Source organism: Geospiza fortis, unplaced genomic scaffold, assembly GCF_000277835.1.
Source record: "Geospiza fortis unplaced genomic scaffold, GeoFor_1.0 scaffold12, whole genome shotgun sequence".
In the NCBI taxonomy this organism is placed as follows: domain Eukaryota; kingdom Metazoa; phylum Chordata; class Aves; order Passeriformes; family Thraupidae; genus Geospiza; species Geospiza fortis.
This window is the reverse complement of record NW_005054323.1, coordinates 6,683,169-6,701,151: the sequence shown is the minus strand read 5'-3', so window position 1 is coordinate 6,701,151 and position 17,983 is coordinate 6,683,169. Positions and strand designations below refer to the sequence as shown.

General features: G+C 37.9%; 1 protein-coding gene across 1 annotated transcript in view; it reads left to right on the top strand.

The window, feature by feature from the left end:
• Nucleotides 1-6,232, top strand: part of TYRP1 (tyrosinase related protein 1) — a 9,865-nt gene extending 3,633 nt beyond the window's left edge. The window contains exons 3-7 of the mRNA XM_005420871.1: nucleotides 1,189-1,393; nucleotides 2,237-2,404; nucleotides 3,780-3,959; nucleotides 5,321-5,467; nucleotides 6,017-6,232. Coding sequence (XP_005420928.1) covers nucleotides 1,189-1,393; nucleotides 2,237-2,404; nucleotides 3,780-3,959; nucleotides 5,321-5,467; nucleotides 6,017-6,222 — 906 coding nt within the window. The 3' untranslated portion in view covers nucleotides 6,223-6,232. The remainder of the gene's footprint in view (nucleotides 1-1,188; nucleotides 1,394-2,236; nucleotides 2,405-3,779; nucleotides 3,960-5,320; nucleotides 5,468-6,016) is intronic.
• Nucleotides 6,233-17,983: the final 11,751 nt, after the last annotated feature.

Here is a 17,983-nt window from a genome sequence, read left to right as displayed (position 1 = left end):
TTCCCTACATGTTGAAGTGATTCTGCTTCAATTTCAGTAACTCATTTTATATACAGAATTTAATAGAGCGCATTTAGGCTTCAGACTGTCACTTTTATAGAGATGTTTAAATATACTATTTTAATCACAGCAATAGAAAACATAAAATTTCCATAAAAATCTCATGGAAAAAAAAATGTATTCTAGATATAAGACATTTTATTGGACCAACGAAGTTATTTTCAGTGGTGTTTTTAATCTCACAGCCATTATTCTTGAATAACATTAACCAAAGCAGCAGAAATTCTGAAGGAAGTGATAACAGAGATGGCTTACGGATTCAGAACCACATTTAGTTTGTGTAACTGGTTAGAGAAATTAGTATTTTGTTATACCCCGTTCCATAAAGCAATGATTCTCTTTTTTTCCTTCTCTTATGCGGACCTATTCACAAAATGGGTATAGTATTTTATGAACCATCATCCTTCCTAAAAAAACAAGAATTAAGTTTTCAAGGTCAGGACTAAATAGTGTCTGAAATCACTTCAGTGTTTCCACTAGCTTTAATTGCTTTACATCAGGCTGAGGCACAAACTCCCTTCCAAGACGCACATTTGTCATCAGTGGCATTTCTCTAAGTGAAAGCCCTGAGAAGTTCTATCTGTCTGTGGTTTAATATATATTCCTATTTATGTCAGTAGACTTGTTCATTAGTCAAAGTAATTTTGCCTCACTAACTCCAGAACTGTTCAGCTCTAACCCGTACTAGAACCAAACACCAATTGGAAAAGCTGGTACCCCTATTCTTTATATTTCCTTCAGTTCCACAGTTGACCTAGTTATTGCGTGCACTACAAAGACTGTTTTTGCTGACAAGTCATTAAAAATATTTGGAAAACAGGGTCTCAGTGTTAATTCATGTTTCTTACTGCTCACAATATGGTTTTGTGGGAGAGGTACTGTCTTATTAGTGGGGGAGACCTATGATTCAGATCAGTTGTACAGCTATCTGCTCTGCTGAACAAAGGTATCAATGTGAAAAACTACCAAAAGCTTCTGCGTGAATTTTACATAGAGTTCTTCTCTTCTAGAAGGCAGGATTCTGACTTCTACTAAGATGTATTTAGCTGGTTTTTAACATTCTTCTAGTAGTAAATATTATAGCTGTCTGTGTCAAACACATAGTAACACCATGTTTATGTGGATTAGAACATGCTACAGGACCCCACTTTTGGACTGCCCTACTGGAACTTTGCAACAGGACAAAATACATGTGATATCTGCTCAGATGACTTGATGGGAGCTAGAAGCAATTTTGATGTCTCTCTTATAAGCCAGAATTCGATCTTCTCTCAGTGGCGAGTGCTATGTGAAAATGTAGAAGATTATGAAACCTTGGGAACCATCTGTAACAGTAAGTATGAATGATGAAAGATATCTGGAGAGAAAATTCTCTTAATAATAAATAAACATAATGCTTTAAATTGCAGTGGCTTTTTCCAGCCAAAATATCTTGAAGTGGTTTTTGAATATTCTTGATCCATGTTTCATCAGTCTGTTGAGATAGTACATATTATCAGAAGCTTGTAGAAGAAGATTAAATGCTTTGCCTTCCCTTCTTATGCAGTAACAATTCATCTCTTGCTCCATAAACAATTACATCTGGCGGTGTTATTTCTTAACTGAAGTTTAACTTTTCTTCTGACTACTCCACTTATCACCTTCGTGCCATTCTGCTCCTAAAATGAAACATCCAACAAATCCCCATAATAACTACGTGTACCATGTTTTGAATGTAATACCACATTCTAACATATCTACCCAAATTAAAAGAATTTTTTAAATACCAGTAAGTTTCTTCATATAAGCATCATCATGGAAATAGGGGCAAAAAATAAGAATCCCACATATTGGGTTAGTAATTTACATAATCCTTTCCCAGCTACTCTATCAGGATGCCCTGAATAATCTCAGCCTAGATCTCACCAGGAAATCACATGAAAGTCTGTAGAAAATTTTTCTAAATCACTTAGAGAACAACAAACTTCAATAAGAAGCTTTTTAAATCCTGGAGGAGAGAACCCAGAACACAGGGTCCCATGAGGATTCTTTGCAAAACACAAGGAATTGACCAGTTCATTCAGTGTGAATGTAATTTTTGAGGGATTTTTTTTCTCCATGATTCAGTCATGAGAGCGATTCATTCTGTGGCCTACTGTTCCACCAACCTTGTTTTCTCTCTTCTTTTCATTTCCAGGTACTGAGGGTGGTCCCATCCGAAGGAATCCTGCTGGAAATGTAGCACGACCTATGGTGCAGCGTCTCCCAGAGCCTGAGGATGTTGCTCAGTGTTTGGAAGTTGGTGTATTTGACACTCCTCCTTTTTATTCCAATTCAACAGACAGTTTCCGTAACACAGTAGAAGGTAAACATGGCAAATAAAAAGACCTGGAACAACTCCAAATAAGTCAGGGAGCAGACTTGCTACTTTTTCCTGTTGCAAGTATGAGTTTTGAGACAGGCTGTTGGACAAGAAGAACACATTGTTCTTATCTTTAAGTATTAGCTCACTATTAAGCAGAAATAAGCTCTATGTAAATTACTTTATAGCTCTAGCTTATGTCTCTTAAAATGCATAAAAGTCTCAAGAGTCTGCTGCTGGTATACTAAGTAAAAACTTCAGGTCCCTGGCACATAATTAGTAAGTTGCCTTTGTTGAAAACACAGTCCCTGCCTGTGGATTGATGCTGCTGCATCCCTAAATGAAGCAAAGAAGGGCTTCTAGCAGTTATTCCTGGATCTGAATTGAAAGAAAGAAAAGAAAACAAAATAAATTGAAAGCTGTGGTAGTACTTAGTGCAATAGTACTGAAATAGCTCTGGGTACAGGATTTACTGCTAGACATGCTAGCCCTACTCTCTGGGACATAAAACTCTTGTCCTTCTATAAGCTCTGCACATTTAAAACCAAACTCTCCAACACCAGAACACACACATACACACACACACCCCCAATAGAAAAAAGAGCCTAAATATTTGATTTATACTGTTCGGACAGCATCCTAACAACTTCTTTTATACCTTAATAATCCAGAGCTTTTAACAGGAAAAATTACAAAATGACGGTTCAAATTGCTGCCTATCAATACCTAGGTGTCCAAACATGGCTTTAAAAAATTAACTGTATGTATCCCTCCCTGGAACATTTGTCCGAAGCTTGAACACAGGAGGAGTTTTCATGATGCTTCAGATCCTAACATTTGACTTGAGGGTTATGAGGTTTTGGGCACAAGCAAAGCCACACTCTACCTTCACTGAAAAAATAAACAATATCAGAGTATGTGAAGATTTCCAGTATGTGTACCCAGTATGCATGGAAGTGATGTATGGAAACCTAACAGCTAGCTTATTAGAGTAAATGTCAAGATACATCTGCTTTAGTAAGCAGTTAGAAAACTCAAGCAACTATTTTAGTATGGTGAAAGGTATTTAGGGCCTAAATATACACCTCTATTTTCATGCTATGATGTTATTTTGGCCATTTCTGTTGTAGAACCCAGCAGCTTTGCAGTCCACATTCCAAGCATTCTTTCATAAAGGCTATTTTAATCTGAAAATTATGCATTCCAGGAACATTTCCCAAATGTCAGTAGCTAGAGAATTAACTACCCACTTCTTTCAAGCAAAGCGACATAACAACATGAAAGCATTTCAGAGAAAAAAAAAGTATTAATCTGAGACTGCAGCTCCAAACAAAATCTTCACCGTAATTCTTGTTTTCTTCTTTGTTTGCATATTCAGGGTACAGTGATCCTTCAGGAAAATATGATCCAGCAGTCAGAAGTCTTCATAACTTGGCTCATCTATTTTTGAATGGGACAGGAGGGCAAACTCATTTATCACCAAATGACCCTATTTTTGTCCTCCTGCACACATTTACAGATGCTCTTTTTGATGAGTGGCTGAGACGGCATTCTGCAGGTAAGATGTTCTCATGGACAGAGGCAGGATGGCTGGTTGTCAGTCTTTGTAGCCACAAAAACTCAGCTCCTTCTTCTGGGACAGCAAGATGCCCCTAAATTTAGGAGAGAGGATTAGAATTTCAAGAGTTATTATCATTAACAAAGACAAAGGAAGCTCTCTTCCTCACCCCATTGACATCCAATTGCAGACCACTCTCTGTGAAGGGACCTGGTCAGACACAGTAGCCGCAATTCAAGAAAACAGTATGTAGGAATACACAGAGCAAGGACATTGTAACCCCAGAAGGACATTCCACCAATGTGCGGAGTAAATAACTATTTTCTTCTTGTCAGAGGAAGAACAGATGCCATACACATTCATTTTCACCACCTTTGTTATATACTACCAGCATTCAATAAACATCTCCATATACTTCTAAAGGATAGTAATTTCTGCCCTTGCTTTTTTAATTCCAAAAAGAACAGAAAAAGGTAATACAGGAGAAACTGACAAATAGGGAGAAAGGAACAACAGAAGGAAGGATTTGAAAGGAATGAAGGAAAAGAAAAATAAAGAAGGGAGGAGACTTACATTAGTGGACTAGGGGAGAATTCAATCTAGCCCTGATGTCTATACATCATGCAGCAACTGTATTCCTCCACACAATGCAGCAACTTTATTCTCTTAGGATAATCTATACTCCTCTTCCTTATTCTACAGAAGGCAGCTGTTGCTGCACAACTGAGCCCTCTTTGTGTAGCTTCCACAACCTGCCTCATTGAATTTTCTCACATCAACTCGCAGAATGCAATTGTATCCCCTTGTGGTTCTTACATGATCTATCGCAAGGTTTAGCATCATCTTACCACAAAGTATTTTCTTTCTGTTATGTTTTGAGTTTTGTTATTGTTGTTGCTGGTTTGATTTGGTTTGGTTTGGGGATATTCTGTTTTGTTTTGATTTTTATTTCAGCTGACTTCCTTCTGATTTAGCAAAATGTTACAAAAAAAAGTCCACGGAATTTACATGAACTACCCTCCTGTTCATCACTGCTGAAATCAGGCAAAGCAAGAATGTAGAAAAAAGTCTTTGACATATTTCTCCTTTTCCAAGTGAGAAGAAGCAAAAAGCCCAACACAGGCAAAATTTTTAAAAATTTACTGATCATTTCTGTTCAAAACCATAGATAACACTAGTGGTCTTGGTTTTGGACAGCATAGAGACTCTTATTTTATATCTGCCACATCAGGAAACAAATCCTTCTGGAACAACTGAAAAAGAATTCTGGGGTACTCAAAATCCTTAGTTGGAAAAAAAATGAAGTAGTGCAATTTATTTTGAATTTATTTACAGAAGTGTGATTTGACTTTCAAATATAGATATCTCAACATACCCACTGGAGAATGCCCCTATTGGACATAACCGACAGTACAACATGGTGCCTTTCTGGCCTCCTGTAACCAATAATGAAATGTTTGTTACTGCACCAGAAAACCTGGGATACAGCTATGAAGTCGAGTGGCCAGGTAAACTGTGCAGCCTAGATACTTCCTCTTCTTTTTTTCCTTCATATCTTTGTCTCTTGAAATTTATTCAAATTTCACCAACAATATTTGCTGTCTTTGTAAAGTCCTTTGTCTCCTTTCCTACCTTACTTTCCAGATGTTTGTTTGGGATTTGGTACAGCTACTGGTCAGAGACTGTTCCACCGTGAAGTTCCCAGTACCCACCCTAATTTTAGGAGTTCTCATTTGGATCTTAACCTTGCAGAATGTCTCCATTCCTATGTCAAATAGATTCATAAACTCACCGGAGAGAATGCAAATCCTCACAAACAAGGTGGCAGAAGAAAGGTCCAGAACAGAATATAGACTGAGGCAAGATAGACTAAATCTTCTCACATTTTTGAACAAGAATTATCAAACAAAATTACTTCTACTTCAAAACAGAATTACTTCTACTCCCCAACTCAATGGATAATGATAAATGCTGAGTTCCAGTCTGAACTTCAGGTATTTATCCATATTACTTGACTTTGCTTTTAATATCTTTGCCTTTTGTTTTCCTTCTTTTAGGTCGGGCTCTCCGTGTAACAGAGATGATAACTATTGCAATAGTGACTGCACTGGTTCTTGTTGCAATTATCTTTGCTGCTGCTGCATGTATCGTACGTGTCAAGAAAAACAAAGATGACTTGCATCAGCCTCTTCTTACTGACCAGTATCAGCACTACTCAGATGACTATGATGGCATACCAACACCAAGCCAGTCTGTTGTTTGAAGAGATGGCACTTTTTTGCATCTGAAACTGGGGATCTTTTTGCTTTATTTCATAAATGGTGGTCATCCACCTGCTTTAAAATAAAGAGCATAAACTGTCACCTGTCTCAGTATATTTCCTTGAGGTTTCACTTCCACTTTCATCACACCTAGGCATCAATAAGACCTCTTTGCAATGCTAATTCTATGTTGATTATAATAGAACCTTCCAAGGGTCACTTGCAAGCCTTTCCCATGCATATGTCTGTAAAATCTGGCAAACATTAGTTAACTTGCCAATAGCCAATGTCACCCAACTTCGTCTAACCTTTATACCCAGAATTCTTTCATGAGGTACTTTTGTGAAAAGGTCAAGTCTAGAACATGACAGAAGGAGAATATGAAATACAAGTAAGCACCTTGGCTAGATTAGTAGAATGTGTTTCAAAATAGTCATCATGCCAGACAGAAAGTGACAATGGAATTCTGAGGACAAGGGTATAATTGAAATCCAACTTTATTCACAAAATATAGTTATGAACCAATTGCTGCTTTTAAGTGGATCTGTGAAAAGATATTCATCATCAAAGCCACTCCAGTATTTGGAAACTTCAAACAGATGTTCAAACACAGCTGCCTGCAGGAGCATCCAGTTGAAAGAACAAATGCCAAAAAGCCTTTGCTTAATTTTTATTTCTATTTTTGACACTCGCTCCCTTCCTCACTCCCACTATCCCCACTGCAGAGCATTCTCCCCAGTAATAAAAGACTTCAGTTGTCTCATGCTGGAATTTAAACCCACTCTTGTACTTTGAAAGAAAGCCCTAGACATTAAGCTGTAGAAGAGACTTGGGAAAATAGCCTTAAGCAGCGGTTGTTGAATTAATTCAACATAAGCCAACAGGAGAGCAACAAACTGACACCTGCCTTTACAGCCTGAGGTAGGGCTTGAGGAATCTGGCTTCAAGTCTCACCTCCTCTCTCTCATCCTAACTAGGTACCAATAAATCATCAGTGATGTTTTATTGAATAAAACAATAAATCACCTGTGATGTTTTATTGAATCTAATTTAGCAGTCACTAGTTGACAACAGGGGTGTTCCTGGTTTCAGGCTATTGAATGCACTCAACTTTAACTGAATGCTACATCAAGATGTCCTTTATCTCTCTTCTGTCTAAGCCCAGCTTCACAGAAACAGCAAGTGACTCGGACTGAGCTCCTTCAGTTTGAGGCAGCCCTTCTGGACAAAAGTTACTAGGTAGAAGTAAGGGTCACATACCATGCTGACCTCAGGGGTTTCAGTGGGTACCAGGTGTGCTCAAGGCACACACACTCAGTTGCAAGGAGATACACTGAGAATGATGCAAACAGGAAAACAAGTACTCTTGGCTAGGCAAGTAGAAGATGGGTTATCAACTCAACCCACTTCACCAAGCATGAGCTATGGAGAGCAACAAAAATTTACATATATAACTGATACTGAGAAAGAAAAAATCCACCTCTAGTACCTGTGGCACAGTTAATTAGAAACAGGAATGTTTTGTTGTACTCTTGTGCTCTAACTTACAGTCTAGTCACTAAGTATTTCACATATGCAAGCAACAGCTTATGTTCCAACGTAAATGCCTTTTCCTGCCATTCTTTCTTGTACTGACTGGCAACTTAAGAAGTCATCTACTTTACTGATTTCAGTGGACTAAAGTAGGGTGATCCAACATAGTTTGAATTCAGGTCAAGAGACCTGCTTTTTATTCTTAGCTGTTACTGATCTGATGAATGTTCTTAGCTTGCACATTTTTACCTCGGTGACTCATTTGATTCATTTATAATCTGAGAAAAAATAGAGTTTCCTTTCTGAAGTGCTTTTACTTCAATGGATAAAAAAAGCCATACAGAAGTTTGACAGGAGAAGGAAAATATCAAGGCAAAATCAGATTTTGAGAAGAGGATGTTAGCCATTAAAGCTGTTCAGTCCTTAAAGTAAAAGCATATACTCATGCTTTGAGGAGGGCACAAGTCTTGAGGGTCAGAGATTAAGACAACTGTCTGCTAGTTACAGCTGCCACATCTAAGTGAAAGAAGCAAAGTCAATTTTCATGGCAGAGATAAAACAGAAGGGACAGTACACCCAGGAATTATAGAAGGAAGAAAAGGGGAGAACTGTGTGTTTGACCCATTCTTGCTAATAGTCTCATAATTTCTTCCTTTGGTCACTATTTGCAGAAACTTGAACTATATCTGGGTGTGGACAAGTTCCTGCCATTCATTGAAGCTGCCTGGTTCTTGTTCCCGAACAAATATGATGGGGAAAAAATAGCTTGGATTTGAAATCTGAGATAGCCAGCATATGAAAAAATTAAGAAACAAAAATAAAAACCAGAAAATAGATTGTGTCGTAATTGTAGACTTTACCTTTTCATATGAAGACAAAACAAGTAGGAAAGGTCACAAGAAGAGAGGAATGGAAAATGTGGGAAAAAATAACTGAGAAGTCCAAGGTGCAGAAATTGTGAAACACATGATGTCACTTTCCCCCACGACTTTTCCTCCCTGTTATTTTCCTGAAGGTTTATACATAAAAGAGTTTTATAAAGCAAGTGTAAAGTGTACCTGGAAATGGTACACCTGGAAATGATGAAAACACAAAGCTAAGTTCAGCTGAACTGATGACCATGCCAAAAGGAACCATGACATAAATAGCAAAAAAGTTGGCACCATTAAGGAAAAAGTGATAGGAGTCTCAGATTTGGATACAAGTGCAGTTCTTCAGAGATTTGTCAGGCAGAAACCCTCACACAAATTAGAATTGTGAAATTTATGTAAAATTTGGAGGTTACTGAATGAGAACTGACAATGACACTAAGGGGAAAAAACTCCAGAGATGCAATTGCTGATAGATCCTCTTTCCACAAATAACTATTTGTCTTATTATATACCATATTATTATTCTTTTGACTTATATTGCAGTGACTGTATCACAAAACAAAGCACAAAAAGCAGTCAAAGACACAAACAATTTAGGCCCCTTAGACATCCGCTACAACAGGGGATATTAATGAATTTTACATTAATTTGCCTTCTTAGCTCCCTAAGCTTTGTTTTCAAACTTTATTTCTCTTACACAAAACCAAATTAGTAGATTAGTAGTGAATTCAAATAGTGAAACAGGAATTTGGGTTCCTTGTTTTTTTGTAAGATGATCCATGCTTCTTGAACGTAGAGTAAAAAGCTAATGGAATGACAGATAGAAACTGCCTAACAAGACAGGAATTAAACAATACATCTGCATCAAGCCAGAAGGCAATTTTCATCCAAGAGCCCAAAACTAATCTACGAAATTGTAAGTTCATCTGTAAGGTGTCTGAATAATTTTATCAGGTCACCTGGCATATTGTGCAATTGGGAGTAGAAGTATTTTGTGAGGGATGGAAAGTAAAAACGTTCCGTGCAACTGCAAACTTATTAAATTAAACTCAATAACAGTCTTCAAAACAAACGATGGAAATACAATTTGGATCTAACATGACAGATTTATCAAAGTTATACCATGCTAACCAGCTTAATACCTTTCTTTGGTAAGATAAACCAAAGATTTTATTTAGGAATTATATTGACTTTGAGAGCTTTATAAAATGCCATGTGCTAAAGCCTGAAAAATTAGGAATTGAAAGAGGAAGTGTGTGGACTGGGAAGAGAATTAGTGAGAGGAGAGGTAGGGATGTATTACTGAAAGATGTACCAGGGCTATAGGGCTAGTTCCTGTAGCAGAATTATGAAGATTAAATCAGCCTCATTTAGGTCTTTCAAGAGAAATTTGATGCACAAAAATGCACTAGGTGGATGGTCAGGACAGTAGGACAGTACTGGAAGAGAACAGACAGAGGCACAATGATAACCTGCAAAATACTTTGTGAACTTTAAATTTGAAGAAAGATGAGAGGAAGCAAAACAGTACAGCAATGATATCTCTTCTCTTAGAATTTCTATTCCCGCATCCAAACTTTTCCAGGAAGGAATGCAAGTATTGCAAACAAGCTTGCAACAGCAAACCCAATGTCACCAAAGTGATACTTGAATGAAAACAGCAAAGGGAGTTGGCCTTAAGGTAGAGCATTGTTCATTCAATAAATACACTGTATATCCTGGAAGTTTAAAAGATTCTGTGAGCTTCCCACAATAAAGGCAGCATCTGGGGGAAAAAATTTCCTTACACATTGGTATTTGTACATGAAAGAAAAGACTTTCAAAGGCAGATTAAAAATTTAGTGGAAGCTGCTAGGTGATTAGGCTGTCCAGTTAACTTCCTCTTAATGGTGCATAGTAAAATCATAACTTTTGTAAAAATTTGCTTTGGACACAAAGCTGAACTACTTTGGTAACTTAGAGAAACATTTCCAGAACTCTCACCTCATCTAAGTGTGAGAGGGTTAAGCAACCCTTATTAATAATTGCTTTATTTACAGATAATTAGAGTGACTCCCAAAATAAGATTTATTGCCAAAATTTATTCTGATTGCCACTTTAATATTTTTAGTGTTCAAAACATGCCTACCAGCTAAATATTTGACTATCAAAAGAATAATCTGACAAGGGAGACTGAGTAAAACTGAGATGTTTAGATTCAAAATGATAATTTGAAACAAAATGTATGGATCTCCTCTATAGAAAGTCAATTTTAACTCAATATCCTATTTAGCCTCCAGTTCAGAATGAAAATGCTGGATTTAGCAAATGCTTTGTCCAGGTAAAGTTAAAGAGAAATCACTTTCATAATATTTGCTTCTTGGTGCTCACTGGAGAGAATTAAATGAGCACAATTTCAACAAAAATAAACCTTGATTTCTGTGTATATCATTAAACATAGAACATGTTGTGCATTGTTTTGTGTCATCCTCCCAAACCCACTCTTAATACCCAGAGTATGCTTAGGTAAGGCATTTCCAATTACAATTATGTGCATCTCTATTCCCTCTTCACCCCTCAGCTGCTGGGGTCAAAGGACAGGATCTAAACAATAATTTTACAGTATGTTAAATTTTCATGCACATAGAAAATTACTCCAAGACCTTTGGCAATCAGCCAAGAATGGATTCAGATTTTATAATTCATAACAGTTCTTCGAGAAATAAGACTGGTATCTTTCTAAGTCGGTGCCCCTGGTTGAGTACAAGAGGGACCCATGGTTCTTGCTTGAAGCTAAAAAATCGGCAAAGGAGGACATAAGCAATGCAGAGGAATCTACCAACCTTAATTTGAGGCTGACCTGGGGATAGGATGACTGCCTAAGAGAATTTTTAAGTTGACCATTCAGCCTGTCTGTTTACCACTAATGTTAAGTTTTATTTTGCTTCAGTTCAGAAAGTTTCAGAGAAAACCACTGATATAGATAAAAGGCCTTATGTTGAAGAGAATTCCTCCAAATAAAAAAACCTTGAGGGAGAAGAGAGAAGATTGATAAAGTGTTTGTATCGAAACTGAAAGTTGTGTTGTAGCTGAAATGGACTCAGGGCATTAAGCCTGTAGTTTGCAGGAAGACAATATTTCTCTCTAGAACACATAAAATACTACAAAAAAAAACCCCAAAAACTTTAAACCAGAAAACCCTTCAAACCATAGCATGGCATCCAAGGCCTCCAAGTAGAATTTTATGTTATACAGACACCTTATACAAATAAACATATAGGACTACTTCTCAGTATGAGCAGCATAGTAAATACAAATAATGAAGTAAAATTAAATAGCATTGGCTGATTGAACAATTATGTCTATAATCAAAATTATTTTTTAATTTAAATGGGGGAAAGCATCACCCTTGCTAACATTTACTAAGAAATTGCATTTAATATGACTACAAGGCATATGTGTTGTATAAAATAAGGTGAATTTTACTTACCTTTTCTAGTAGTGGACAGTTGGCGTCAGAGAAAAGAGTACTTTATACTTCAGCTTCCCACACACAGAAAATGCGTATTCTGTTCAAAATTACCCCAAAACTATTTCTGACTCAGAGGAAAATAGTCATAAATGTTAATTGTGGCTCTTATCCTTCAGGTGTTTGTGAAATGACAGAAAAAATAAGACTGTTCTCCTGGCTATGGAAGATAACATAAGGCAAAATGACAGACAATGAAGGATAATGACATGGAAAGCAGAGTTCGAACATTGTTCTTCGTAATCAACCAATAGTGGATATCCGGAATGAATTCTGTGAATCTTAACATCTCAGGGTCACGTCCTGTATTATCCTCAGGGGCTGTATTTTCTATGAGTTTATAATTTTACATCCCATGGAGAAGGAGCCTTAGCTTTGACATTTGCTTGAGCCATGTAAGGCTACAGGGGCTTCCTAGGCCTGACTGGTGACCAGTGGTTCACCTGCTTTTACTAGTTTGTTTTGGCTTTTTTTTTAAAGCTCTACTGCTTTTACTGAAAAGATCCCTCTTGTTCTGCCTCATCTCTTAGCCTTTATCCAGGTGCAGCTCAGTAGCACTGAAGCTAATGGGTCAGGCAACAGGAAGAGCAAGGGTTTGCTTTTCAAACCTGTCCCCAGCCTGCACATTAGAAATCTGCACAAAGTTACTGGGCATGAAAGTAATGGAGAGATGGACAGGTAAGGAGAACTCTCTAAACAAGGGAGAGAGGAAAACAGTAATTACTTCTGGGGGGAAATTTCCTTCAGGCAGAAATTTATCTTTGTGCGTGATGTCTGTTCACAATCTGTATCTTCGAAGTACTTGGGATAGATGGCATGCTGCCTTACTGAAAGCAGGCCCTCTGAATGCGGATGAACTTCACCTATTTGGAAGAAAACTTTGTCTTCTGGAAAAAACATTTTCATCCAAAGTTTTGACTTGAAAATTTCCATCCAAAGTACAATATTAAATGTTTTGCCAACCAATGAAAAAATGTGGGAAAAAAACCCAAACCCCCAAAAACCCAAAAAGAATAAAAAAGACAAAAAAAGGGGAAAAAACAAACAAACAAAAAAAGACCATTAAGAAAGCTTGAGGGATGGGAAGCCACAAAGAGAAATGGGAAAACCTAAACAAGTATTGATTGTTTTAATCAAGTTTTTGGATTATGTTTAAAAAAGGATGAATGAGTACTCTGTTGTGGAAATATTTGCCTGTATATAAACAGCTATGGGGTTTTTTTCCCTCTTGCATGGACTTTTCTGTTGAAGTAGTTCTTCCAATATCATTCTAGCACAGCCTTCTTTTCAGGATAGCAAATAATCCTGTTTAGTGTTTCATATCCATGTGTTTTATGCAAAAAGTAATGTGCTTTGCCTTCCATTAAATTTTTCAAAAGACACAAATCCAAACTGAAAAAGAGCCTCTTCTTATCACCCCTTTTTGCAGGCAGTAGCCTCTCCCATAACCCCAGGAGAAGGCAAACAGGCAGCACAGCACTGGATGTTCAGCCTCCCCAAGACCTGCATGTAGCAGCCTGTGCAGCTATTTTGTCCAAGGCTGTTTCCAGGGACACAGCCTGGCACTCTCCAGGCCCTCTGAATTGTTTTGTACAGCCATTAGGAGCCAGATCACCTTCAATCCCTGTGCTCAGGCACTTCTGGGCACAGCTTCTGGTTTCTCAATCACCATATGTCGCTTTTCCAGATGGAGAAGAAAATGGAGCCCAGTAATTCTAAAATAACATTGTGTTGATGTTTCAGGTATGCAGAGTCTGAAGAGAAGAGGGAAATTTTCATCATCTACAACCAGATGTTGGTGACATTGAAGTTCACTCTTAGGCACCTGTGGGATGCACTGGTGATATTCCCTGAGAGATGAGCACGTGATAGACAGTGTACACATGGCTCCTCCAGCATCTGGGGGAGTGAGACCAAGATACCGCTGTGAGATCATGACTGCAGCTTAGCTTCCTTCATAGGAACCAGGGTCTGGGAGGACATCTGTGACACCATAAAACTAGTCAGTGAGGTACCACATTTCATTCTGGATTTGCACTTAATTCAGTGAGAAAAGTCTATAGATCAAAGACTATGTTTTAAAAATAAAACAGAATTTCAGACTAACACTTTGGGGCCACAAAAAGCCAAATGCTTTCTTGACTGTTTGCTTGACATCAACAAGTATTCAGTGAATAGATACTTCCCTAAAGATTTAGGTTTTTTAAATTGTTTTTTCATTGTATAATAGTGTCTAAGAAAAAAGACTTTGCATGCATCTAAACAAACAGCACATAAAGACAGCCTGTATAACCTTCACACTTCTCTGCCCCAGGCCATTTATTGGCATCAACAGTGTGCCCAGACCTCTTTTCAGGAAGTGCAGAGGGCAACTTCCATACAAAGGAGAAAAATAATTTTAATTCCTAGGTAGAATTTGGGCTGACACATTCTTCACCTGTGGCTAAGCATGGTGTCCTTCCATCTAAAATCAGTGCTCTCAGACACCACCTTCCTAGATACAGGTTATCAGAGAAACAAACGTAAGACAAACAAAGGAGAAGATCAGCTATATGAAAGACTGTTGTCAGGAGATCCTTCAATAACTGCATTTAGGGCTATCTCAAAGACAAAAAAAGTAGGCTTGAAATATCTCACTTTATTTAAGACCCATAGCCACCTGGAAAAAATTTGAATCATCTGTTGCAATCTGTTGTGGTATCAACTGGCTGCAATTATCCTGAGCCTGAACTCACACCTGATTTTTAGGCTTAGTCACCTCCTGAAGCTGTAATTCACCACTTCTCCTGAGGCAGGTAAAGTTTAGTTAGGATCAGAAAATATCAGGTTAGGTGATTCAGTCTACAGTCTCTGCTGTCATCAGAGGCTCTTAATTTAACTAAAGCAAGATGTGGATAAACCATTTCTATTCAGTAGAAGGGTATCAACTGAAGTTGGAAAGTTGGGTTTTGTAGGGACTGCCCTGGAATTTAATGTTCATAGTGTTTTTTGTTAATGACATAATTTTAGGTTTAGGCCATGTAAGCACCATCAGCTAAGGCAAAGCAGATGATATCACAGTGCTGTGCATGCAATTGCAGATTACTGCTGACGGTCTAAATCCAGCTGGATTTAAATCTAGCTATATCTGCTCAGAGGTATGGGGGTGGACACTGGTAGGGGACTCCATGAAATGAGGATTACTGGCTTGAGCTGTACTAGAGACTTAATGCAGACTTCAGTAATTGTGCACAGTATTATAACTGGTTTGGAAGTCTTCATCCATGTTTTACCTCATTTTATAGAAAATCAATGCGTTAATTTAGTAACAGCATTGGGATTAACACTTGTTCCAGTAGGGAAGACACGCAGCAAGAATTACTTTTCTGAAAAGTTTTCAAGACTACGTGTGTGCTTTGTAGAGAGGTATGTGCTAGGGTATAGAATACATGAGGAACTGATTTGCTAATATGGATTGACTGTCCAAAGAGAAAATATTAAATCAAATTGATATGAAAATAAATAAATCAAATTATAAAAACCTATGGCTAAACTAATGGCATAGTTTACTATGAGATTAGGTTTCAAACCATCAAGACCTGATCTGCTGTTTCGCCAGGCAGAATCAGGTTTACCAGCTGAAAACCTCCCACATGCTAAATTTACATTTTGTTTCTTTGGCTTCACAGCAAATAACACTGCTCGACCCATATACTAAATGGCAGACAGAATGGCTGAGAGTCGTTTAGGGCTGACCATGGGGACTAGAGATCAGTCAAGGACCAAGTTTCAGATGAACCTTGCAAAACTGGTTACGGGAAGTTACTGGGGGTTACTGGAACAGATCCACAGACTATCCTGGTTGAAATTGCTGGCTGGATGGAGCAGAGCCACTGGGAGGGATGGAGCTGATGAGGTTAGAGATGTGCTGCACACTTACTTATATTTGGAATAAATCCCCACTTCCTGCAAAACCAGAGTACCAGTGACAGAGAATGATATTTGGCTTCACCTTAATGGACAATGGTGATTGCCATTAGTTTGTTTCTACTTAATGAGGGAAAACTGAGAGTAATCAGATGAAAATTGTATGCAACCAAGTTGGGAATAGGCTAGTTTTGGTGTGTTTTATGAATCTAGGCAGGAAATAAATCAGCCTAGGAATTTTAGGGTTTTTTACCTCTTGCTACCTATCCATAAGTGTTAGTGAAGTTATTGTTAGAAGCTCACAATAGAGAGAAAATTCATATTGCTGTATTTATTCCATGTTAAATATATTCCTGGTGGAACTGGGAGGGGTGGAAAGCAATTCAAGACACTTAAAATAATGAGCTATTTCCTCTCCTTATATCACTTAAAATAATTGTCTTGGGGACGGTGAAGAGTCATTTCTGACAATAATTTACTGTGTTCTCTTCATATTATTCCTTTCAATGATATCAAGGTTGTTTGTAATAAATAACTCTTCTACAGTTGACAGCTTTGATAACACTGTTCACTTCCCATAATAAATAAGAACAGCCTTCAGTGCCACTTTCATTGACATTTATCTTGTGACACTACAGGTTTTTTAATCAGTGCAAGGCCAAACACAGACCTTACTGTGTTTGTGACAGGTCCTGAGCCTGACTGTACAGCTGCTATTGTAGTGAATAAATATCCACCCCCTTTGCCTAAGAAGTAAAGACTAGCTGACATCAAGTTGTGTGCAAACGAAAAAAGAGGGGAGAGGTTGCATGGGCTACGCCTTTAAGATGTCAAAAGTGAATCTTTCAACAGCAAGATAAAAAGTAGGACAGCAATCATGACCTGCTTTGCACGCGCTTCCTGACCTCCCATGTTTTTCCACTGTCTGCCTGGGGACAATGAGAAGCTCTGTGCTTTGAATAATGAGTGTGGTATCTTTCTAGGAGAGCCCAGAAGATTCATGTCAGATCTGGGTCTGAGTTACTGTCATTTCCCTTGGAGACATTACTTGCAAAATTCATAACTGGCTGAAGAGCTATTAATACGCTACAAACAAAAGGACTGCTGTTCAGAAGACAGAACTCTTCTACTATTGTCTAGAAAAAATAAGGTTTGCCTCATCAGCAAGCCAAATAAGGTTTGCCTAAGCTGCAAGCCATTAATAGCAGTTAATACATACTATGAAATCTGTAAATCCAAGCAATTATTTTGCTTACATACTGAAAGAAATCTACTTCAAGGCCAGATTGGATGGGACATTGAGCAACCTGTTCTAGGGGAAAGTGTCCCTGCCTGTGGAAGGGGGATTGGAACTAGAGGTTCTTCCAGGTCACTTTCTATCTTAACCATTCTAGGAGTCTATGAATTCAAAAAGTGAATTTATAAAAGATTAAAATTCAGAGGAATTAACAAATAAAAGAATACAATATCTTGTCTCAAAAATTTAACAGTTTCATTCACTCACAATTTTAACATAAAAATTAAGGTCCATTATACTTGAGTTAAAAACAACTAACATTCAACAGAAATTTTTTGAGCCTGGACAGTAGTTACACCTTCAGAAACTGTACAAATTGACTGGTGATGTCAAAAGGTTTTGACCCTTTTGAGCCTTCCTTCCACCACCTATCCCTCAACCCTCCCACAGTGGATGGACACAGGAATCTTTGTGTTGGAAACTGAACCTATAAATCTGTTTCTTCCTGCAGTTCGAGAAAATGGGAATTCTTCCTAGTAAAGTTAAACATGGAACAGAACACACTCTCAAAGTTTTCAGCTATTATCTGGGAGCCATGGCCTCACAAAAGCAACCAAATGTTGTGAGGATGGAAGATCCAGGACAGGTTCAGAGATCCGCTGAGCTGCACTGACTGAAGGTCTGCCTCCAGAGGAAGGGTTCAGCGG